General features: G+C 55.8%; 1 protein-coding gene across 1 annotated transcript in view; it reads right to left on the bottom strand.

Annotated features, from left to right (window-relative positions):
• Nucleotides 1–1,273: 1,273 nt before the first annotated feature.
• Nucleotides 1,274–24,836, bottom strand: part of CRHR1 (corticotropin releasing hormone receptor 1) — a 53,715-nt gene continuing 30,152 nt past the window's right edge. The window contains exons 3-13 of the mRNA XM_088829182.1: nt 20,320–20,439; nt 15,235–15,320; nt 8,622–8,728; nt 7,371–7,491; nt 6,995–7,148; nt 6,643–6,703; nt 4,535–4,607; nt 4,188–4,273; nt 3,816–3,951; nt 3,574–3,615; nt 1,274–3,001 (exon numbers count right to left, since the gene is read on the bottom strand). Coding sequence (XP_088685308.1) covers nt 2,861–3,001; nt 3,574–3,615; nt 3,816–3,951; nt 4,188–4,273; nt 4,535–4,607; nt 6,643–6,703; nt 6,995–7,148; nt 7,371–7,491; nt 8,622–8,728; nt 15,235–15,320; nt 20,320–20,439 — 1,127 coding nt within the window. The 3' untranslated portion in view covers nt 1,274–2,860. The remainder of the gene's footprint in view (nt 3,002–3,573; nt 3,616–3,815; nt 3,952–4,187; nt 4,274–4,534; nt 4,608–6,642; nt 6,704–6,994; nt 7,149–7,370; nt 7,492–8,621; nt 8,729–15,234; nt 15,321–20,319; nt 20,440–24,836) is intronic.

Raw genomic sequence — 24,836 nt, 5'->3', positions numbered from 1 at the left:
CTCCCATGACCTTCCAGCACTGGCAGCTCTAAACTTTGCAGCCTGTTGCTGGCATGTGTCCTGGGGGTGCCACTTGCCTCCCCACCTCACAAAGGGCTGAGTGCACAGCAGGTGTGTGAATGGCTCCCATCAACTAAAACAGCCAGGAGGGGCACTTCCCTGGTGGTCCAGTTGCTGAGACTCTTGAGGTCCCAATGCAGCATGTCCAGGTTCAGTCCCTGGTCAAGGAACCAGATTCCAATGCTTCACCTAAGGATCCCACACGCCACAATGAAGAGTAGAGATTCTGAGTGCTGCCACCAAGACCCAGTGTATAGATAAATCAGTAATAAATATTATTATAAGACTCAAATAAATAAATACTAAATATTAAAAAAACAGCAGGAAAAGGGGCACCGCCCCAGCTTGGACCCCTGAAGATCCCTTGCCTATAAACTCCCCTGACAGTCCCCAGCCCCTCTCGGGCTCCTCTGCCCTTGGACTCTTCCCTGACTCCACATCCTCGCTTTCTTACTCTCCTTCATTGGGTGGAAGGCAGCGCTGAGAAAGATGCCTCTTGTGGGCCTCCTTTGTGGCCATTTGAGATTCAACCGTCAATTCTTTTGGGGGACTCTTTATGGGGTTCCCCCCAGCTGCTCTGGAAGCTGTCAGCCTGTCTCCATCCTGGTGGCCCCTGGTCCCCTTCTCACAGCCTCCTCTGATCAGCTGGTCTTCCCAACTGTCTCCTTAAAGGGACAGTGCCTGGGGAGTCGGCAGCAGGGTACCCCACTTGACTTCAGGGACTGAAGCTTCTCCCTCGGTGAGCGGCCAGACCCTCACCCACTGGAGCGCCCCCCTCCCCCAGCAGATGCTTCCGGGCTCCCAGCACCGCGGTCATCTGTCCTGGTGTCCCGACGCCACACGCATCCGTGTGCACGTGTGTGGGTGTCCCTGATTGTGTGCGTGCATGTATGCGTGCACACACACACCCCTGCATGGCCCTGTTTCTGGGTCAGAGACTCAGAGGCAAGGCCCAGGCCTGAGAGTGGTGGGTGGAGTTTCTGCGTCCCAACCACCTTCTGTCCTGAGGATGCGGCTCACGCTGTGCCCAGCTCGCTCCTGGCCTCTGCAGGAGCTGCTGGAACTACTGCCCTCGGAGGGCTGGTGGATAAACTTCCCTGGCCCCTGGGGTGGGATGACACAGGTGTGGGTCCCACCCGGCTCCCCAGCTTCCGCAGCAGGACTGAGCTACCATCGACCGTGGTGGTGGGCGTGTGCGCCCCTGCCCTGGAGTTGGTTCTCGAAGCCTTGTCTCCTGATCTGCTTCTGGGGTTTCCATGCTAAGACAGCATTCAAGCCTGTACAGCCTCCCCTGCTTCTTACCTTTCTGTTTCCAGCCCAGCTCCTCCCCTGGGGCTGGGGCCCAAGGCTGCCTGGTCCCACCGCCTCACCTTTGCTCAGGCTGCAGCCCACTGGCGGTGTCCTCCCTCTGCATGGTTTGCCCACAGCTTCTCCCTACAATTCGCCCTCTTACGAGAGCTGCCCTCATTACCTGGGCCCCACGGACCCACACCCTTCTCCTAAGTCCTCTCCTAGCCTCAGGGGCCCCCTAGGGACCCATCCCTGGCAGATGTGAGGGTGCCATTGGTGCCCCAGCCACACAGTGGCCCTAAAGGCTGAAAGTGGCCTCTGTTTCTTTGGGATGCCCTCCCAAGCCAGCCCTGGCACACACAAGGCCTTCACAAGTGCTGGTTGAAAGATAAATATTATAATTTACACCAGCCACCCCCATATCCCAGCCCCAGCCCCCCAAAGTCCTGCTCTGGCTGTCCAGTCCCTCTGGACATGGCTGGCTCCATACCTGGGGTGTAAGTGGCCAGCTGGATGGTGCTCTGGGGAACTTGGGGCAGGGAGGGGCCCAGCGCCCTGCCCTCTTCTATTTTGGCTTAGCTAGTGATACCGCCCCAGAGGTCATCCAAGGGCCATAGGACCCCTTTGGCTAGCAGAGGGGCTGGGTCCCAGAGGCCGGGTTACTGAAGCCAGCGGGCTGGGTGGCCCCAGCATTCTCTGCCCCCTTCAAAGGGAGGCTGGCTTTGGTGGGGGCACACACTGGCTTCTGTTCAAGGACACTCTGTCACCCTCCCAAGTCCCCATCATCTCACAAAGCGGGGGCACCTGGGGCAGGAGGCTAAGGAGGGGAAGCCTGTGTGGGGCGGGCAGCAGTAAAGGTCCAAGGCAGGGCATTTCTGGTGGCAGGGCCATGGGGTCAGATGACTGGTGTTTGGGGGGATTTTGGTGATGCAGCCTGATGTCTGAAGATGCCATATGATTTCAAACAATGTCTCCAGGGCTTCTGACAACAGAGCCTTGGTTCCCAGTGGTGCTGTTAAGTGCTGCTAAGGCCTAGAGGCATCCTCATGGCGGCTCGGATGCTGTGACGAGAGTTTCCCATGATGCCCATGGGGCAGCGAATGGCCCACTCCAGTCTCTGAGGACATCCTGGCGTCTCCAGTGGGCTGTCATCTTGTGCTCTGAAGGGACTCATGTGCAGCTTTGGATTCCCCACTGTCCAGCTCCCACTCTGCGTTTCCAGTCCATTTTCCAGGGAGGATGGGGGCAAAGAGAAGCCAGAGGCCCTGGGCCCAGCCCAGTCCTATAGGCTATTTTCCACTCATCTCGTGGCCCTGACTGCTGCCATAGGCCTGGAACTTCTGCTCAGCTGGGGGTTGGGGAGGGGCCTCCCAGGCTCTCAGTGCCAGCTGAGCCTGGGGGTAGAGGGTGTGGGAGGGAGCTGGTCCCCTCCACAGACAGGGTGGCCGGCTAAGCCTGGCGGCCATCTCCCCCACCGTAGATCTCGGGGGCCGGTCCGTGGCCCTCTGGCTCACACTGCTGTGGACTGCTTGATGCTGTGAAAGCTGACACGGGTTGGGGAGGTGGGGATGGACATGGCGCGAGCCACGCGGGCACGGATTGAGTGCTTGTCCTGCCACCGGTGCCACCTCTTCCGGATGGCAGAGCGGACCTGTGGGTACACAGCAGAGCATAGGGTCTGAGCCCGGGTTTCAAACCCCCGCTCCCACCCCCACAAGCAGATATCCAGGGAGCCACCTTGGAAGGGCAGCACTGACATCGTCACCATCGTTGATTTGCGTATTTGTTAGGAAAGTTTTCTCAAGTGTTATGAGGAAGGGGTGCCTTTTTTGAATCCACCCAAAGGTGCCATATGGCCTTTGCCATGAAGAATCTCTACCCTCAGCCCACACAAATCTGCCCTCAGCTTCCTGGTTTTCAACAACCCATTTCCCAGACTCATGGATGAGACTGGAGTCCCAGCTTCTGACTCCCCACACCCACTGCTAAGAAGCGGGCTCATTACCGCAGCAGCTGAGTGGCAAGTGGCAGGGACCCTCCCGGAACTCCCAACAATATCCCTGTAGGGGCTGGGAGCCGGGAGGAGGGAGCCGGGAGGAGATAACCAGGAGGACAGAGCTGGGAGGACAGAGTTGGAGTGTGGCAGGCAGGAGGCGGCTACAGACAGCCTCTGGTCCCAGCAGGCCTCCTGCCATCCTGAGTTCTGGGGACCCGGGTCCTTACCTCGCTGTTGAGGAAGCAGTAGAACACCGACACGAAGAAACCCTGGGGTGGAGGGGGAGGCGGGTCAAGGGACTGGGGCAGGCGAGGCCTCACCCAGCCTCGGAGTTGCCCCCTTCCTGTCCCCAACCTTCCGCCCTTCCAGGCCCCTGCCTGGGAGAATCCCCACCCGAAGAGGAGCAAGGGACAGGCTGGGGGACAGGCTGGGGCTGGGAGGCTGGATGGGGTGGGGGAGGGGTGGGTACCTGGAAAGATTCCAGGAAGGAGTTGAAGTAGATGAAGACGACCCGGGAGACCTCATCCTCTCCGGGGTTCACGAAGAACAGCATGTACGTGATGCCCAGGAGGGGGAGCAGCACCAGAGTGGCCTTCACAGCCTTCCTGAGGGTGAGGGGTGGGAAGGAGGCCCAGAGTCACAGCCCATCCCAGGAAGGAACTGGAGCCTGCCACTTGGTGAACAGGACTGGGTCTGGGGGAGGGCTGTAGCACATCCTTGGAATGTCTGAGACGGGCGGAGCTGGGGTTTCAGGAGGGTCTCTCAGGCCTGGGGGGAAACCCTGGGTCAGAGATGGGGTCTCTGAAGCCCCCCCATGGGTGGGGGAGGCAGGTCTGGTTACCTGTACTGAATGGTCTCAGAGGTGGTGGATGCCCGGAGTTTGGTCATGAGGATGCGGACGATGTTGAAAAGGAAGATGAAATTGATCTGTAATTTGACACACAGTGGGATGGCCTGGGCATGGTGTGTGCAGGATGCTGGTGGGAAGGTGGGGGACAGGACAGGGGCTCAGCTGTCCTGGGTCTGGCCTCTGCCACCCTGCTGCTTTCCCTCTATCTGCTTGAGCCCAGCACAATCCTGGCCCCATGCCCCCTACCTCTAGGCAGAGGAAAACTTTCAGTCCACGGTAAGTACTACTTGCCTCTCCCCACTGAGGGCCCCCCACTGCCCTCCTACCCAGGTTCTTACCAGCAGGACCAAGATCATTGGGCCCTGGTAGATGTAGTCAGTGTACACCCCAGGCCTTTTGCCAAACCAGCACCTAGAAGGCCACAGAAATAAGAGGAGGGTCACCTGAATCCAGTTCAGTAGCATGAGGGAGTAGCAGCGCTGGGCCATGGAGGAACTGGGGACAAAAGCCAGGATCTGGGTGCCCCACTTCTAACCCGGGCAGAAGGTCAAGATCCCACCACAATGCCTCAGTTATTCCATCTGCAGAATGGACAGCACCCTTTGAGATGTAAAGCTGGAATCGGGCACTGTGGCAGGGAGGGGGATTGTGGAAAAGCCCACTGAATAGAAGAGGCATGGGCCCAACACACATGGTCCCCACTGTAGCTCTGGCACATTCCCAAAAAGGGGGGCCCTGCCCTGTACCTGTCATGCAGTCACCCCCCACCCCAGTAGCTAACACCTGCCACGAGAGGCAGCGTTGCTTTGCATTTTCTTGATGTCACCTCCAGCAAGGTCTAGGGCAGTCTGGGGAGTGCGTTGGTGTGGGGCACATTGGAAAGTCCTAGATCCTTGTGCAGAGACGCTACACTCTCATCAGGAGAGTCCACAGTAGCTAGAAATCATGATGCTTCCATAAACAGGAGACTGAAACCGCTTGACTTTTATCAAGGTTGGAGACAAGTTCAAGTTTTCAAAAGGAGCAAAGGCAAACTGTCCTGGGGCCAGGCCCAGTTCTTGGCCGTGGGGTCCGCAGGCTCTCTCAGGTCTCCCACCTGCATCCCTCCTGATGCAGTGCCAGCATCTTACCACAAGGAGGAGCTCCAGAAACACTCAGAAGGACTTTCTTCCGCGCTCAGCCATCCTTTTGGCTCCAAGATGCACCCAGACACACACACACCGCGCAGCTTTTTGAAACCTGTCCTCTCTTCCCTGTACTCACCTGCAGGATTTACAGTGCTCCTGCTCTGGGACCCAGGTCGCCATGCTGGGAATCACTGCCAGGCCCCTAGTTCTGTTTGTCAGCTGCCCTCGACACTCAGCCCAGGCCCCCACCCCACCAGTTACACAAGTACAGAGAGCCACAGCCGGGCTGGGCCGGAGTCAAAATCACCTTGATAAATGTGTATATAATTTTCCAGGCTCCTTGTCAGGGTTGGACAGGAACAGCCGGTGATGGAGGAAGCCTGGAACCCCAGTCAGACAGTGGGTTCCTGAGGACACTTTGACCAAGAAGATTCTGGCACATCCCCTGGCCTTCTCTGTTCACTTTTTCTGCCTCTCTCTTACCATGGTTCTTAAGTTTAGCTTCATATTAGAATCACCTGCGCAGGTTTAAAAAATCCTGGTGCCCAGATCACACTTCGGACCAATGACATCCAACTCTCTGGAGGGCAAGACTGGTCATCAGTATTTTTTAAAGCTTCCCAGGTGATTCTAATGTGAGCCAAGGCTGAAAATCATGGCACCAGAAGTGAAGTTTTCAGGGGCAACTGGGAACACCTGCTTCTATTTAAATACAGCTCCTCAGGACTTGAAAGATGGAAGGAGTCTCTGAGAGTGGATCAGTTTCTATTAAATCCACAGAACCTTTTGCTAAAACATGTCTTCATTAATAGAAAACATTTATACGCATTTCCTATGTGGCAGACTCTATTCTAAATGCTTGATATATATATATATTAACTCATGTCATTCCCCTAACAACTCTTTGAGGGAAGGCACTATTATGAGGATGCCCATTTTGCAGATGAGAAAACTGAAGCACATTATAGGAACTATCCCAAGGTCATAAAGCTACCTAATGATGGAGTCACAATTCATAACCTGGGTGGTTTGGCTCCAGGGACTTCCAGTAACCTTTGGTCTGTTCTGCTTGTCATGAAAGCCTGAGACAGGTAAAGAGCCTCAACACACCTGTCCAGCCCCACCTCAGGCAGAGCTTTACTAGGGATCCACAGATTGAGTCTGACCCCCAGGAGCCTCCCCACATGGATGAAGAAACTGTGGTCCTGATGGAGAAAGTGACATGGCTGAAAGTCCCTGGGGAGGGTCAGGCATAGATGGGCTGGGAACCTCGGCCTTGGGGCTCAGGGAGCCCTGAGGGCAGTGAAGAGGTGACTTACTTCTCATTGTCGTAGTATAGCTTCCCAATGGCCCAGGCCACAATGATGGGGAAAGGCACACCTGGGGAAGAGACCGGTGTCACAGGACCTGTCAGTGGGGTCTGGGGGATGCAGACCCGGAAGACCCCAAGGCAGCCCAGAGCCTAGAGGTGGGCAGGGGTCTCCCAGGTACTCACTGGCTCATCATGCCTCCTTTGAAATGTTCCCACTGTCCCCGTCCCCAAGGAGGGACAGAGGGCTGTGTGCACACCCCACCACCCTCACCTGGCCTGGGTCTCAGCCCCCAGTGAGCTGACCCGTGCCTGGGTCGGGGAAGGATAGCCCAGTCGAGGCAGGGGGCTGGCCCGCTCACCCCAGCCGATGCAGATAAACATCCACTTGCGCAGCCGGTCCGTGGAGTACGTGAGCACGATGGCCGTGTGCAGGTAGCAGCCCTCGCCGAACATCCAGAAGAAGTTGGTCACGTGGAAGTAGTTGTAGGCGGCTGTCACCAGCCTGCACCAGCCCTGCCGCCCACCCCATCAGAGGTGATGATTAACCGATGGGGGTGGGGATGCGGGGAAGCAGCAGCACACCCTGGGCCCGGGGCCTCCTCCGGGCAGGATGGGGCACCCCTGGGATCCACTCTGGCACTATGGGCTCCAAGGCCTGGTTCCCGTCCCTGCTCCTCCAGGGCCACCCCACCCAGACCCTTCCTCTGACCCTGGGCCTGCCCCCGCAGGACACACCACGTTGCTCTGATGGACTTCGGGGCTCATGGTGAGCTGGACCACGAACCATGTGGCATTGCGCAGGATGAAGGCTGAGATGAGGTTCCAGTGGATGATGTTTCTCAGGCACCGGATGCTCCTGGGGAGAGCAGAGGCAGGTGGGTGACAGGAGGCAGAGGAGGAGGGAGAAGATGAAGGACCGGCCACCAGCATCACTCCAGCCCAGATGTATGGAGGGGAAGCTGAGGCTCCGAGCAGGGGACGCTGGCTAAGTCACACTGGGAGGTGGCATCAGGGGCTCTCCTTACATCACAGGTCCCTGCCTAATTGTGGCCTGCCCAGACCTAAGCAGGGGCTTCCCTGATAGCTCAGTTGGTAAAGAGTCCACCTGCAATGAAGGAGACCCTGGTTCAATTCCAATCAGGAAGATCTGCTAGAGAAGGGATAGGCTACCCACTCCAGTATTCTTGGGCTTCCCTTGTGGCTCAGCTGGTAAAGACTCCACCCGCAAGGCGGGAGACCTGGATTTGATCCCTGGGTTGGAAAGATCCCCTGGAAAAGGGAAAGGCTACTTTCCCTCCACTCCAGTTTTCTGGTCTGGAAAATTCCATTGACTGTGTGTCCATGGTGTCACAAAGAGTCGGACATGACTGAGCGACTTTCACTTCATTTCACTTCACCTCAGACCTAAGCTCTGGGACAGAGCTTGCCACACGGCCAGCGCTGAAGGGACCAGGGGCTCTTGCCGACTGGAAATGCCCTTCTCCCATGGGCATTCCTCTCTCCCTGTAGCTCCAGGTTTGAGGCTCAGCCTCCAGCGAGATGCCTCCCTCCCAGCTTTCAGCCCTGATGCTCAGCCCGTTCTCACCCCCTATTCCTGGCACAGACCCGGCCGGTGCTGCCACCTGCATCCTTGGCAGTCGTGCTGGGCCCAGGCAGGTTCAAACCCAAAGCGGGGCTCCACCTTCCTGGTCGGCCAAATGCGTGCAGCAGTCTGGACTGAGTGTGGGTGACACCAGGCGAGCCTGAGCTTTGGCCAACCCGCTTCTCCTCCTGTGACCCCAGTCACTGGCAGGGGTACAGAAGTGACCCTACCAGATGCTCCAAGAGACCTGGGACGTCTGTATTTGTCACCTTGTCCCATGAAGTAAGGGGGCAGGACTCCCCTTTCCCGGCAGCCCCCACCCCAAACTGCCTCTTGTTATCTTACTTCTCTGCCCAGCTCAAGGCCTGGGCGCTGGGCGGGGGGCAGTGCCAGGGCCTTCTCACCTGAGCCGCAGGAAGAGGACAAAGGCCACCAGGAGGGCCAGCAGGGAGATGCAGTGGCCCAGGTAGTTGATGATGACCGCGACGTGGTAGTGCACCTTGCTCTTCTTCTGAGATGAGAGAGAGGGGAGGGGCAGAGGTGAGAGCCCTGCCCCGCTGCACCCCTCACCCACTGGCGGTGCCAGGACGGCCGCACCCCCCGGGGGCCTGTGATGACAACAGTTAGCGCTTCCTGAGCCTGCCAGGCATCAAGCGCGGCCCTAGAGCAGCGCCGTCCCATCCGAGTCTTGTCTGTCTGTCTGTCCCCAGATCCCATGTTCCGTGTGCTGCTCTGGGCTGTGGGGAAAATATCAGTTAATGTGAATCTCCGCCTCACGGAGGGTTCCCCACGCCGTGTGCACAGATCACAGCTGCGTTCTCACACTCACGTTTCCATTCAGTCCCAACACTTGAGGGTGCAGACCCCAGCCCCCTAGGACTCCTCTCCTCCCATTTCAAAGTTGAGTCACCATCTTCTCCATCACCCCTAAACCCCTCCCACTGCAGTTAAAGCCTGTTCCTGTCAGCGACCAGGGGGGTAGGCAGTCACTGTGGATTAGCATCCACAGAATCATTTGAAACCTTAAAAAAACATCTCTAGGCACCATAACTTGCTTCCTGGGTTGGCCCCAGAGGTCTGTTCCAAGTCACTGGGGTCCTATCTCAGGACTAAAATGAAGTTCCCAATGTTATTATTTAATTCATTTCATTTACACCACAGTCCCGTTTCCAATTGACGTACACTTCCTGAACATTGAAGCCTTCCTGTTTACAGAATATTTTCATATCTGTCATCCTGTCAAACCCTCAGGGCAACACCGGGGAAGAACTGTAGGAGGTCTATATATTATTTTGCAGAAAAACAGGCCTAGAAATACATGGACCTGTTCAAGGTCTCTCAACTTCAAACCACCTGTCACCTTCACGCACAGATTGGCAAGGTGCTGAGGCAGCAAACAGGTCCCCACCCATGATGGGGGTCCCCACTGGTGGTCCTCAGTGCCCAGTGTCTGCAGACTCCTGTCCCTGTGAGAGCAAAGGCCCCTTTCACCCTTTTCTAGGTCCCAAGAGGAAAGAGCCTAGAAGCCAGAGCATGGCACACAGTGGAGCCCAGGAACGGTGTGTCAAGTGCAGGAAGGAAAAACATGGATGCTGGAAAGTGAAAGTCGCTTAGTCATGTCCAGCTCTTTGCAAACCCAAGGACCATACAGCCCATGGAATTCTCCAGGCCAGAATACTGGAGTGGGTAGCCTTTCCCTTCTCCAAGGGATCTTCCCAATCCAGGGATTGAACCCAAGTCTCCAGCATTGCAGGCAGATTCTTTACCACCTTTCCAGAGAGGGGATCCCTGTTAACCTCTCCCTCCCTCACCCATCCCAGGTTCTGGGGTGGGGCCTGGGCATTATGAGGCATAGAAACCAGCAAATACTGAGAAAAAGACGAGCTCAAAGGAAGATTTCTTCACCCTTTCGAAGCCACCAGAGCTCTTCCTGGCTCTCCCTGGACGCTCTTGTTGAAATTCCAGAATCCATGGGCGTCAGAGCTGGTTCCAAGGGATCAAGTCCAGCTGTACCCATTTTCCAGATGAGGAGACTGAGGCACAAACTCTCCCCCACCCACCCAAAGACAAGAGTACCTCTGCAGCAAGATACCTAGCTGGCATCCGAGAAGGGGTGAAGCCCTCCCTCCCCTGCTCTCCCCAGCCCCTTCTGCACTGAAGGAAGGCCCTCACCGAAGAAGGGGCTGGGCAGCTCTGTTCCAGGGGCTGGTTTTCCTAGAAGAGGTTTTCAGGAACATGACAGATCACTTTACCAGCTCAGGCCCTGAAGGGCTGAGACCCACCGAGATGAAAATGGATGGGGGTGGGCAGAGGGTATCCATTGCCATCATATAAATGCGCATGGGGCAGGGGGGGCGCATCTCTGAGTGCTTGGAGGTAGATGCCAAATCCAGAGACTCCAGCAGATATGCACATATCCAGGCTGTCTGGAACTGATATTTAATTCCCTTTTATTAAATTTTCCACAAATCCATGCTGCGAAGCCCCTGGGTAAAGACAGCGTCTGTGGAGCCCAGAAAGGGGTGATGCCTCTGCTTCATGTACCACCCGGGGAAGGGGGCAACCATGTACAGGGAGGCCCTTCACTGCCCCCCAGAGCAGGCTGGGCCAGAGTGCTTTGGCTTGGGGTGGGATGCGTCATTTATTAATCACCTGCTGCATGCTGGGCACCACGTCAGGGGCTTTACAGACATCACTGCTTTTCTTTCTCACAACTGCCCTCTGAGACTGTTCTTCTGTCCCCATTTTTCCAGTTGAAGAGGCTGCATATTTGGCCCAGGCCACTGGGTCAGCATCAGCATCCAGGTCTTCCTGGCCTTACAGATTCTCCTTTCTGTCCCCGCAGTGTATTCCTTGGGGGATAAGCATGGACTGCACACAGAGGCACTCTTTTCATCCTGGACTCAGGATTCTTGGGGAGCTTCTATAGGGAGCTTGGGGGCTCATGAGGGGTTTTCTCCACTGAGGCTGAAAGGGGGAGAACTGGGCCAAACCGTCTAGGTGCCACCTCTGCCTGACTCCTGGAGCTGGGCCAAGACGGGCCCAGGCTGGGTTTGAGTCCTGCTTCCCACCTGCCACATCAGCCTAATGTAATGTCAGAAACAGCAAGGCAGCGGGGGTTGGCGGGGTACAGTGTAGAGGGAGCCTGAGAAGACAGTTGGAGAGATGATAGGGTCACCCTGAAAGATGGCCAGCATCACTGGGGGAAATGGCCAGCTATCCCCAAAAGCTAGTCAGTGATACCCAGAGAGGTGTTCAAGGATACCAGAGAGAACAGCCGGCAACATTCTAGTGACACCGAGTGACACTCCAAGAGACCCTGATGACACCCTGAGAGATACCCTCCTGAGAGAAAGCCACCATTAACTGCAGAAGCAGCTGGGATGCCCAAAGGACAGGTGGACACAGCCAGTCCCTGGGGACCTAAGCAGTACTCTGTCTGGTCCGATTTGGGGACCTGAGGCTGGCAAGTACTCTGAGGAGGGTGGTACTGGGTGGAGGCCACTCTGCTGTGCCCGCCGACCAGACTCTGCAAGAAACACCCAGTCCAGGGTCAGACCTGCACCGATGTCTTTTCAGGATGTGTGATGGGTTCTCTCCGCCGGGTGCCCACTGCCCCAGCCAAGTAACCTGCCTGCCCTTCTCCCACCCTCTCCTGCCCCATTTTGTGGCTCTTCTTCCCCACTGCCCCGGGTTTCCTGAGATGCTCTCTGACTCCACCCCTGGGCCCTCCAGCCCCTTGCTCCCCAAACGGTGGTCTCCAGACCTGCAACTTCAGCATCTTCTAGGAGCTTGCAGGAATCTTAAGAAATGCAGTTTGAAGCCCCACCCCAGACCCACTGAGTCAGAAGCTTCATTTGAGCAAGAAGTCCGGATGATGCCCACGCTTTTCAGAAGCCCTGGTTGAACCAACGCCCTCTGTGAGCCATGAACACCAGCCCACAAGCCTAAACCCTCAGAGTCCCTTTCCTGTCCCATCAAAGGGTGTGCCATCCCAGGATGTGCTGGAGGCCAGGGCAACCTGTGCTCAGCAGAGTGTGGGGGAGGGAAGCAGGGTGTTTGCAAGTGTCAAGGGAGGTGGGGGAGGGGATGTGGACGGGAGAGTTGTCTGGGGCAGTGGGGGTGGTGTCTGCAGTGAAGGGAGACAAATGTGTGTGTGTGGGGAGGGTGCAGGCGGTGCCGGAGGGATCAGTGCAGGGGCCGGCCCATGCTTGAAGCAAGCTCCTCAAATGGGGGCTTGTCTCTGGTGGTGATGGCTGTGGGCAGGTCTCCGCCCTGGCCTGGCCTCTGCGCGCCCTCGCAAGTCCCATTTCACAGGCAGCCGTTCTGCGAATCCATTATCTGCAGTTCCCCCGGGGGCGCTGGTGCTTAATTAGGGCTGAGCCCGGCCCACGGCTGAGAAACCGGCGGCTCCATTTAATTGGCGACTTTTCTCTTCCTCTTTGCAGTAGCTCCAGGAGGGGACGGGAGTCTTGGGAGTGGCAAGGGGTCTGGCGAGGCTCGGGGCGGGCAGAAGGGGATGGCGTTTTCACTAATTAAACTAATTGATAACCCAGAGTGCTAGGCAAAGGGGCCAGCAGGGGCTGCCGCGGAAAGGGCGGGCGGGGCACGCCGGGCAGGGGTGAGCTCTGCCACCAGACATAGGGGGTGCCCGTGTCACCTATGAACTCATCCATGATCCCTCATCACCCCCCTCTCCAGGTGAACACTACAGCCTCCCCGAAGCGCAGGTGATGAGAGCAAGAGGGGTGGCGGATGGATGGAGCGCCCTCTACAGGCCAAGGCTCAGGCGGACACCAGCCCCCTCCCCTAGGAGGCAGAGATGGTACAGAGATGGTCCCGCCTTTTACACACCAGGAAGCTGAGACAGTGAGGCTGAGTTACCTGCCCAGGGTCACAAAGTACGGGTGTTGAAACCAGAATCCAAATCTCAAAGCTCCTGCAGCCAACAGCCTCGTGCTGTTCCCCTCATACTGCCAAAGAGGGGCGTGATGAGAAGCTGGCGTTTCCTAATTCTCCTTCTTCCCCCGAACCCGCTGGTGGAGAAAGCGAGAGACTGAGTCCTGGCGGAAGGGAGGGGGGATGCAGGATGGAGAGAAGGAAAGGCTGAGGGCACCTGACCTCTGCCCCTGAGTCTTTGAAGGGTGCTGGGAACAAGGCAGTTGCTGAGGGTCCCCCAACTAGAAGGTCAGCCAACTAGAAGGAAGGGACTTAAATTAGAGCAGGAGAGATTTGGGGGGGCTGTGAATGTCCTCTGACATTCAGGAGGCTTCCATGCATGGGGCGGAGGGGGAGGCCGAAAGCAGCGGTGGTGTCTCCAGCTTTGCAGACTCCAAAAAGGGGACAGATGCCTGCTCCTCTGGGGTGGGGGAGAGGTGTCTGTCCTCAGGCAGGAGGTTGGTGACCTGACCTCTGATTGGAGACACTTGGTAGGCCTCAGGCTCTGCAGACCCAGTGCGTGCGTGTGTGTGTGTGTGTGTGTGTGTGCGCTAAGTCGCTTCAGTCGTGTCTGACTCTTTGTGACACCATGGACTGTAGCCCACCAGGCTCCTCTGTCCATGGGATTTCCCAGGCAAGAATACTGGAGTCGGTTGCCATGCCCTCCTCCAGGGGATCTTCCCGGCCCAGTGATCGAACCCAAGGCTCCTACACTGCAGGTGAGTTCTTTACTACAGAGCCAGCAGGGAAGCCTGTAGGACAATTAAAGCGCAGGGTGGTACTGCATGGAGTACCATGGAGCTGCATGCAGCCTGGTACTGAGCCCATGTACCACAACTACTGAAGCCTGTGCACCCTAGAGCCTGTGCTCTGCAACAAGAAAGTAGCCCCAGAACACCGCAACTAGAAAAAAGGCCTGCTAAGCAACGAAGATCCAGAGCGGCCAAAAATAAATAAATTTTAAAATCTATTAAAAAAAGATGGGATGGACGGTCCACAAGTTCTCTTTCAATTTAGATCTTTTAGGCACTGGAATTCTCTGAACTGCCTAGACCAGCCCCTCTCTTCCACACCAGTAGCCTGGGGCCTTTGGACAACTTGGAGCGTCTTCCATCTGCCCTTTGCTCACTTCTTCTTCCAGCTCCATGACCCCCGCCTTCCTCAGCATCCACTGAAGGATGAAGATGCAGGTGAAGGGGTCAGGGCTCAGAGGTTTCAGCAACACCAGGACAACAGACATATCCGTGTGTCTGCCAAACATCACCCTTGAAAGATTATTCATTGCGGCGCTGTTTGTCATAACCAAAGACTGAGAAGAAAGACGAGTTAAATAAGCTATCTGTACATCTGTACCGTGTGATATTATGCAAATGTGAAAAAAAGAACGAAGACGCTCTTTAGGCACTTACACGGGACAATCACCAAGATGGATGATTATGGGAAAAAAGCAAGGTGTCGAACATGTATAATCTACCACGTTTGGGTGAAAAACACACAAAAAAGAATAAATATACATAATTGCATGTCTGTGCAGAGACTGTCTCTGAAAGAATACTTAAGAAACTGGCAAAATGGTTAGCACTGGGCGGGGTAAAGGGAACCCAGTGACTGGACACGGCTGGGAGGGAGACTTTTCTGGGTTTTCCCATTTGTACCTTTTGAATTTTGTATTAGGTGTGAGCAGCATCTTTCTCAAAAATATTTAAATATTTAAAAGGCTCTTCAAGGGCTTTTTCCAACTCCATGGCTCCCCCACCCCTATCCTGGATCCTGGCCGGACCTGGACGTGTCGCTTAGGTGGGAGGGGGAGAACACCGATGAGAACCGGCTCCAGCGAGGAAGGAAGGAATGGAGGAGAGTCAACCCAACGCTGTCAGACCCCACCCCTGCGCTCTCGGCTCACCCTCCCTCGGGCCTGCCTGCTCACCGCTGGCCTAGATCTGGCTCCCCAGTTGGCTTCTCTCAGCAGGGCACAGACACCAGCCTCTGGCTCCCCACCCCGACAGGCCAGTGGCAGGCACAGAGCCATGCTGGGGGCCCAGGCCCAGGCCTCAGTGGGCTGCTGGCATGGAGCCTCACCTCCTCACTGAGGATCTCTTGGCACTCGGAGTAGTTCACGCGGGCGGCCCACGTGCCATTGGCCAGGCACTCCCGGTAGCCGTTGTCTGGAAAAGAAGAGCGAGTCAGAATGACCCCAGGCTCCTCTCCCAAAGAGGAGTAACCCGAGCGTCTATCTGCCTGCCATTCGTATGTCCATCTACCCGTCCATCTGGGGCAGCCCAGGAGCCGGCTTGCTGGGGGGCCCTAGGCTGAAGCTGGGGAGAGGGGCTTTCTTATTATCTCCATCTTTCTGCCTCTTTCTGCCACTGGCCACCAACAGAGGTACAGTGGTGACCCCAAAGCCTGCCCATGGGGCCACGGCTGTGCCCACCCACGCTGGCACGATTACGCCCATGGGACTGGCCCAGGGGCAGAGGCCTGACTGGCTCACTGTGCTGTCTCCTCACAGGCCCCAGTGTGAGGCAGATTACACGGTGGGCGCCCTTCTGAGAAATCTCCCATTTTGGGGTCTCACATGGCAGCAAAGCTGAAGGGTGAGTCCTGATGACAGTTTTAGCTCACGAGGCCGGGCGTGATGATGTGGAAGGTGTGTGGTGACAGCTTGCGTGGCACGGTGCACTGACAGGCTTCATAGGGCAGGACTCACCATGGGAACGTACCCTCTGTGGGGTCCTCACATGGCAGGCTTTCACAGGGCGTGGGGCTCACCGGGCAGGGGACAGGGAAGGTCTCCAAGATGCCATTTCCCTATAGCCGGCCTCATGCTGGAGGCTCACATGGTGCGAGCATGCATGGTGGACAGAAAATGACAGGTGGCTGCAGATGAGGGGTGTGCTGGGGGATGTCATGGGAGTGGGTCATATGTAGCACGTATTTTATTATTAAGATCTGCTCGAAGGGGCTCCCAGCCTGGCACTTGGGAAAAAAGACAGGAGAGTGACTGGGGGAGGGGCGAGAGGTCCAGGCTGCCGCCAGACTGGAAGCCAGAATGCATCACTTCCGAAGGACATCGGGAATTGCCTGAGGTCTAAATCGAGGCTGGCTAAAGCACTGTGGGACACTCTCCTTCCTGCCCGCTCTCTGGGGACACTGGGGCCCTGAAGCCCAGGTGGGAGGGGTCTGAGGGACATTCGCATCTTGACCTTTTTCTCCTTTGCTGGCAGAGGTAGCTCTGCCCCACTCTGGACCCCTCTTCGGCATTGGTGGCTCTGAACATGTTTTCTTGAGTGAATTCTGGCCCTGACTCCAGGCAGCGCTGGCTGGAAGAGACTTGAGCCATTTCCACCAGAGCCCCTCCCCTCTGGAGGGCTCTCCAGGGCTCACACTGACCTGCATGTCAAAGCTCCACCCCAGCGGGGCTGGAGGAGGGCAGGGGAAGCTGCTCGGATCCCAGTCCCCAAGCCTGGAGCCCTGCAGGGGCAAAGGACCCTACAGGAGGCAGATGGGGGCCCCTGCTGCATGAGGGACATCAGTCAGGTGGCCTCCCGGGACCCTCTCCTCATGTGCAAGAGGGAGGGCTGCAGGGATCAGCTGATCCCCAGGGTGCCGTCCAGCCGGGACGTGCCTCTGCCGGCAGCCCAGACTAGAGGGCGAGGATGGGCGGTGCGTTGGGGGTGGGGTGGGGGTGGGACTTGCTGCCGCTTGCCCGCTTGCCCGGAAGCAGGAACCTCCGCCTGGCCCTCCCTCCTCTCTGAAGCCCGCTCCTCGGCCCTTCTGCTCAGAGGCTGCTCCAGCGCCAGCAGGGAAATGAGGCTAAATGGATTTTTAAAGCTCTGCTCAGCTTCCCTGCCATTGGACCCAAGTCCCGGTAGAGCTGAGCCCTTGGGCAGAGTTGAAGATGCTGCTCATTCCCTCCTAATTGCTAAATGAGAGAGATGCTGGCAGAGGGCGGAGGGTTCCATGGCCGGGGTTTCAGGGAGGCCTGAGGGGAGGCAAGGAAGCTGGGGAATCCTAGGTGTCTGTGGTGGATGGGAGGTGCCTGGGACCAGAGGCTGTTTCCAGATGTCTGCAAACAAAGGGACTTGGTGCCAGAGAACCTGGTGGGAAGGAGCATGAGGGCAGAGGAGAGGGCGTTGCCTTAAGAGGCAGCACACTATAGTGTTGAGAGCTCTTCACCCAGACAGGGCTTCCCAGGCTGTGCTAGTGATAAAGAACCCGCCTGCCAGTGCAGGAGATGTAAGACACGTGAGTTCAATACTGGGGTCGGGAAGATCCTCTGGAGGAGGGCATGGCAACCCACTCCAGTATTCTTGCCTGGGAAATCCCATGGACAGAGGAGCCTGCTGGGCTACAGTCCATAGGATCGCACAGAGTTGGACATGACTGTGGCGATTTAGCACAGCACCCAGGTAGCCTGGGTTCAAATCCTGGCAGCACCCTTTACTAGCTCTGTGACCTCGGACGAGTCCTTCAGCCTCTCCGCTTCCTTATCTGCAAGATAGGAATGATCTTAACAAGAGTTCCTGCTCAGTGGCTGAGGGGCGTTTTTAGTTGACACATACAGGGTATGTGGAGCTTGACTTGGCATGTGGTGTGAGCTGTTACTTTTATTATTATTGTCTTGGAGCTATATTTATACAACCTTACATAAGATTCAGAATATGTCACTTGTTGCTATCAAAGGAGGCACAGGTCTGGGAGGCACCCCCTTGCCTCAAGCCCCCCCTTTTGAATGCAGGTGGGGCAACAGCCTGGAGTCCCTCCCAGGTCGGATCATCCGGAGGGAGCAGGCTCTGGTGGGAAGTGAGGTGATCTCGCAAGAAAACAGGCCCAACAGGCAGCACGAAGTTTCCAGGGAGGATGCGACCTCCTTGTCTTTAATTGCTGAGCTGAGCAGTCTTCCTGGAGAATCATGGGAAAATTGATATTTTTGGAAATATTTTCCATCCCTTTGAAGATCAGATGCAGCGGGAAGGAGGGCATTCGGGAGAAGGCCTAGACGTCCTGCCAGCACCTCCTCAGTAAACGGATTAATTGGTGCCTAATGATTAGGTACAAATCTGGGTTCCCAGTCACCTCTGATTACGCGGCGTTTCTCATCATTGTGACAGGGGAGGCGCCTGGAAAGGGGAGTCTCCTAGCCCTGCCCCACCTCAAGGAACCATCACCTCCTCCCGCTCTTCTCCTGGGATCACAGACGGAAGAGCAAAGGAGCTGAGAGAACACTTCACCCAGACCTCCCACCCATCCTGCAGGTGGAGAAATTGAGGCCCCGGGTAGGGCCCGTTGCAGAGGGCTCCTTAACCAGTTGTGGGTGGAATTGGGACTAGAACCCAGGACTCCTGGCTTCCACTCAAAGGCAGAGCTAACAAATTGAGTAGCACATGTCTAGGCACTAAAGGTATATTCGGGGGGGTGTCAAGTTGTCCTTGGAGACAAGAGTGGGGGCAGTTCATGGGGAGTGGCCAGGGCTGGCTACAAAGGTAGGTCGCACAGTAGCCACAGAGAACGGACTTGACCACGGGCAAATGGGGAACCACAGAAAGGCTGACCTCGAGCAAGGGTGTGACGGGTTGGATGAGAAACTAGGCCTGGAGGGTGAGGCACCCTGAACCAGGGCGGTGGCACTGGGGATGGAAGGCAGGGAGGGTCAGGCAGGAGAATCACTGGAGGTGGAACTGACGGGCCCGGTGCTGTCACGAGCGGGGTTGCGGGGCTCCTTCTGGAAGTAGCCGCCCATCCCCCAATGTACGCCAGCCCTAACATTGCCTCCCTCCAGGGAGCTCCCGGGCTGGGCCCCCAGCCGGGTGAGTGGAGGAGCAGGAGGACTCTGGTTTCTCAGCTCCAGTGCCACCTCCAAGCTTTGTGACCTTGGACGATTTCAGCCTTGCTGCCTCCATTTCCTAATGGTAAAAGGGGCTCAACTAAGTTGGAGGTTGGCAGATGAGCACCCCAGACTTTTCTTTGGGTCCTTCCTCTTGCTTACATTCTCCTCACACCTCCTCCAGGCTCTCTCCTCCTCCTGGGTCCAGGGTGTGGTTGCAGACACACAAGGCTGCATGGTCTGGCTGTTCCAGCCTCCTGCTCAGTACCAACACCTCCCCAGGGCCCTCCCCACCCCTCCTTGACTGTGGCCCCCAACCCTAGCCCCCTTAATCCAGCTGGTAAAAAACGGGAGGGGCAGGAGAAGGGAATTGAGAGTTTTGAGCTGGACAAAGTCTTAAGAAGCCGTGTTATCCAGCCCTCTCCATCCTCAGATGAGGGGCCAGAGGACCAGAAAAGAGGGGAAAAAAATGTGCTAAAGGTCACACAATCATCTGGTATCTGAGATTACCCTCTGTTCCCTCTTTGGGCTCTAAGCTCAGGTCCACCAAACACCAAAGGCCCACCCAGGGACCGCCCCCCTCCCTCAGACAGGTCAGGGCCCCTGGCCTGCAGCTGTTGCTCTCTTGATAAGCAGGGACTATGAGTCATTGACAGGGGAGAGCAAATTAATTCTGAGGGCGACAGGTGGCATAGCAAGAAGCTGCAAAGCCTGGAGGTAGAGGCTCAGGGCCCAAGGGGAGCAGGGTGTTTATGTGAGGATCAAGTATCTGAACAAGCCCTGCCTGGGTCAGTTCTCCTCTGCCCCCTCCCCACTTGTGGGCCTGCCTGCAAGGACAAGCCCCCTGCCTGTGGATCTAAAACCCTGAGTCCCCTACCTCATGGCTGGAGGACCCTGGGTAGGCCTGGGAACTTCTCTGAGCAAAGTTGGGGCTACTCTGATGACCTCTGCCCTACCTCACGGCTCATGCCAACATTAACCCAGTACGTCAACTGCAGAAGAAAGTGTCAGACAGACCTGGATGCAAATTCCAGCTTCACCTCTGACCAACTGGTGATCTTGGGCAACTTCCCTAACCTCTCTGAACCTCAGAGGCCTTAATTATATAACATAGTTACAGGTAGCATCTTCCAGGGTATTGCTGAGTGTCAGCAGTAAATAGCAGAGTGCCCAGTAGAGCACAGGGCTGGCCTTTGGTCAGTGGCAGCTGTACCCATGAATGGTATTGGTATTATTATTGTCACTGTCAGTATTATTTTCCCCACCTCCACCAAGCCCCCAGTTCTCCGCATCCTGTCCCACCTCCCAGGAGATGGTCTACCTTTCTCAGGTTTCCTTACTTGTGGTATTGTAGCGGACGCCATAGAAATAAGCGGGGCAGGGTCGAACCACCAGCTGCCCTGCAGGACTCTGGGGCCAGCAGGTACCAATAAGGTCCACGGAAGCATTGCACTGCAGTCCTGGAGGCAGAGACGGCTGGTGAGACAGAGCAACATCCCCACTCCAGTGTCCCCTCAACTGGTCCACATTCACACACCAGCTGAGGACAGGACAGCAATGACCCCAATGCAGAGATGAGCTCTTTTTCTGCAGAGGAGATACCAAGGGAAGGAATCTGAATTTGATGCTATGGCACTAGGGAGCCAGTGTGGGTTCCAGAGCAGAGAAGGAACAGAGACACTGGGGTGGTGTTAAAGCTGAGGTCCTGGCTGGCATTTAGAGGAAGGCTGGACATGCCCCAGGTCCCCTGCTCTGTATTCTGAAGACACTTCTCTTGGCCCTGCATTTGGTGTAGACTGGAGCGCTCAGAATTCACAGGCTGGAACAGCTCGGAAGAAACCCAGCCAATCCCTGACTCAGTCCCCTCACACACCTCTAGAACCAAACCACATCTGCTCTGAACCTGTAGGAACCAGTTAAAAGAAGCTGGCCTACCTTCCAGCTCACCTGATAACCACAATCACTGAACATCTGTGCTCTCATCTATGCTAGGAAAGAACCTAGGAAAGGACTGGCTGAGAGGGATCATGGAGAAAAAAGGGAGAGAGACACTATGTGGGGAATTACTGAACTAGTAATTCAGAACCCAGGCTTCAGACTGGGCTCTGCTATTCATTTGCTGTGTGAGTGCAGGCAAGTCACTTGCCGCCTGTGGGCCTTAGTGTCTATTAATAATGAAGTAGTTGGAACTGATCAGAAATTCTTAATCTCAGTCCACTGGAAATTTTGCAGGTTCTTACAGACTTTGAAATTTAATGAAAAATTTGTTCTATACATGCATTTTAATTGGGAAAGGGACCATGGCTTTAGATTCTCAAAGGGAGTCTGTGACTCAAAAAAGGGTGTAAACAACTGGACCAGAAAGAGGATGTCAAAATCCCTTTCCAAATGTTTGCCCTTAATTAGAAATTAAGAGTTTTGGAGTCGTGTGTGTGCACACACGCGCACACTGGAGCAGAGTTGAAGTCATAGTAACACTTCTGGAGGGCAGGGGGCTTTTGGTCTCCAACAGGTGGGGGCTGGGATGAGGACAGCCCTGGCCCCTCTCCTGATGCTTCCCCTTCTTTCTCCCCCTTTCCAGGCCCCTCTCCTCTCAAGGCTGTCACACCAGTCCTATGGAGGTCTAGTGTGTCCATCACGATGGGAGTGGGGTTAATAACTCAAGACTGGCTCTAGAATGTACAGACAAGCCAGGGAGAGCCATGAACCAATGAAGGGGCAGCAACATCAGTGCAGGGCATCAGTGGCTGCCAAGCCCTACAGGGGCCCGCCTGCCATCCCCTCCCCAGCCAAGCCTGTGCCCAGTCTCTCAGGAAACAGCACTGGTTAGACTGGCTTCCCTTCCCTGCTGAATGCAACACAGTGCTGAGCAACCCTTGCACTAAATGCTGGTTTTTCTTTCTAATCAAAGCTATTCATAGGGTGTGTGGGCAAGTCCAGGCTCAACGGACAGAGGCCTCGAGGCCAAGTGTTTTAACTGAAAGAGCAAGAAATCGGAATTGGGGCTTAATGGACACAAGGAGACGGCTAGCCAGGCGGTGGAGGTGGGTCAAGCCCTGGCGCTGTGCCACCATGGCACAAAGAGGTGTGAGGGTAGGGGAGTGAGGAAAGTAGGTTGAGATTTTAATCTGCCTTGGGTCCGGCGGATAGAGCTGAGCCCACAGAAGGGGAGAAGCCGCAGGTGGGTGGCTGTGGGGAAGGAGGGATAACATCATGGACCGTGCTATTTTTTTCAAAGCCTTTCTGCATATATTTTGTTTGCTCCTCATCCACCCTGCAATGCCATTATTCCCCCTGTCTAAAAATTTACAGATTTGTTATTCCCTTTTTACAGATGAGAAAACTGAGGCTCAGGGAAGTTAAGTGACTTGCCCAAGGTCATAAGCCAATGAATGAAAGAACCAAGCCAGGTGTTTTGGACTCTAAATCGAGTACTCTATTATACCACACTGCGTGCCAATCTGGGGGGTGGGACAATCGAGGAGGTAGTAGGGAAAGAAGCAGTATTTACTGAGAGCTGACTGAGTGCCAGGCACCTGCCAAGTGCTTTACATCTTCCTACATGTCTACATGGGCTTCCCTAGTGGCTCAGACGGTAAAGAATCTGCCTGCAATGCAGAAGACCTGGATTCAATCCCTGGATTGGAAAGATCCCCTGGAGAAAGGAATAAGACTACCAACTCCAGTATTCTTGCCTGGAGAATTTCATGGACAGAAAAGTCTGGTGGGCTACAGTCCATGGGGTTGCAAAGAGTCTGACACCACTGAGCGACTAACACTTCGGCTTTTCATATATGTACATATACCTATATCTCACTTAATAACCTTCCTCAATAGATGGTTCATTCACTCACACAGTCACAGTTTAGGCTCTGGGAGCATTAAATGGAACGTCACATGTGGCGCCTGGGACTTGCCTAAGGCACACTATCAGTGTAGCATCTGCTCTACCTCCCCCCCTTTCTCTCTCCTGCCCTGGACAGTTCCCCAGCACCCCTTCAACACAGGGCAGGTCACCACTGGGCACCAGCCACAGCCAAGACCAGCCCAGAGCCAAGGCAGAAACCCACTGCTCAGCTGATGGCCCTCCTGGTCTCGAGGACCAAGTCTCAGCCAATGCCCAGAGGCCTGACCCCGCCCACAGTTAGCCGGGGATATGCAAGTGGGAGGGGCCAAGGGAGAAGCCTTTTGCCCCTAGTCTGTGGTACAGATAAGGATTCCATAGCACCTAATATGGAGAAGGCAATGGCACCCCACTCCAGTACTCTTGCCTGGAAAATCCCATGGACGGAGGAGCCCGGTGGGCTGCATCCATGGGGTCGCTAAGAGTAGGACACAACTGAGCGACTTCACCTCCACTTTTAACTTTCATGCACTGGAGAAGGCAATGGAAACCCACTCCAGTGTTTTTGCTTGGAGAATCCCAGGGACTGGGGAGCCTGGTGGGCTGCCGTCTATGGGGTCGCACAGAGTCGGACACGACTGAAGCGACTTAGCAGCAGCACCTAATATGGGTCTCACACCATTTGCCAACGTGGGTGCTCATTCTCCCCATTTTACAGATAAGAAAACTGATGCCCAGCAAATTGTTTATCCTTGTCACACAGACACTAAGAGGCAGAAGTGGGTTTTCACGCCTGCCCCGGGGCTCTTTCCACTGCACCACTGTGGTCCCCAGTCTGGGCAGCTGGCCCTCACAGCATTTGGTTGGGCCCGTCCCTGTGCCCTGGGTTCCTCCGCTGTCTCCCTCCCTCCCTCATCCTGCGAAGCTCACAAAAGGCTGCACGGAGCTGGCACGGAGGGAACACTGCAGCAGACGTGACCTTTACATTAACAGCCCAGAAAATCCTGCAGGGAATGAATGTCTGTGCGAGACTGGGAGAAAGGGAGATAGGCAGAGAGAATGAAGACGAGAAACCAAATGCAACGGGCCATGAGACGATGTTGCCCCTGCCTCCGGCATAAAAGGCCCGCTAGCTGGCCTGGGGTCCGGGCCGGGGTGGGGGTGGAGGTCGGGGAGAGGGTTGGGTGGGCGGGGTCTGGGGAAGGAGGAGCCAAGCAGGATATGGCCAGAAGCACAGGGTCAATCAGGAGCGGCGGCCCGCTCCGACTCCCAAACAGAGGCTAGAAAGTTCAAAGCCCGGGTTGGCCCCTAGATATTAGGGAGCGGATGGAGAATGGAGAAGTAGGAAGGAAGAGGGCTACAACCTCTGAAGGAGAAGGGTGCGCAGGATTTGAGGGGCTGGGGGAAAAAAAAAACCTGTGTCGAACACTGCTTCCCTTGTGGCTCAGCTGGTAAAGAATCCGCCCGCACTGCGGGAGTCGTGGGTTCGATCCCTGGGTTTGGGAAGATCCCCTGGAGAAGGGCAATGTGAAAGGCAATGATGAAATTCATGCCACCCATTCAGTTCCCTTTATCACTTTGAGAAGAATAGTGAGTGGGGTGGGAGGGAAGCGGGGGAAAAAGGAGGAGGGAGAGGGTGAGAGAGGACATAGGAGACAAGACTGAGAATAAAACAGGGGGAAGCAGACAAAAAGCCAGGAGAACAAGGTACAGAGAAAAATAATTTCAGAGGTGTGGGGGTGGGGAGGACCTGGAACTTCTAGTTGGGAAGGGGAGAAGGAAGGAAGGCAAGTCCTGGTGTCAGTCAGCATGGGGGCTGTAAGGACCTGGAGGTCAGAGCTGTTGGACTGTGATTACTGGAACAATATCCATTCCCTACAGGTCCCCCTGGACTTTGCTGGTGGCTCAGACGGTAAAGAATCTGCTTGCAGTGCAGGAGACCCAGGTTCAGTCCCTGAGTCAGGTGGCTATTCACTTCAGTATGCTTGCATGGAGAATTCCATGGACAGAGGA

The sequence above is a fragment of the Moschus berezovskii genome, chromosome 20 (genome assembly GCF_049115385.1).
Source record: "Moschus berezovskii isolate FMDL1 chromosome 20, NW_MosBer_1.0, whole genome shotgun sequence".
In the NCBI taxonomy this organism is placed as follows: Eukaryota; Metazoa; Chordata; class Mammalia; order Artiodactyla; family Moschidae; genus Moschus; species Moschus berezovskii.
This window is presented reverse-complemented; position numbering and strand designations above follow the sequence as displayed.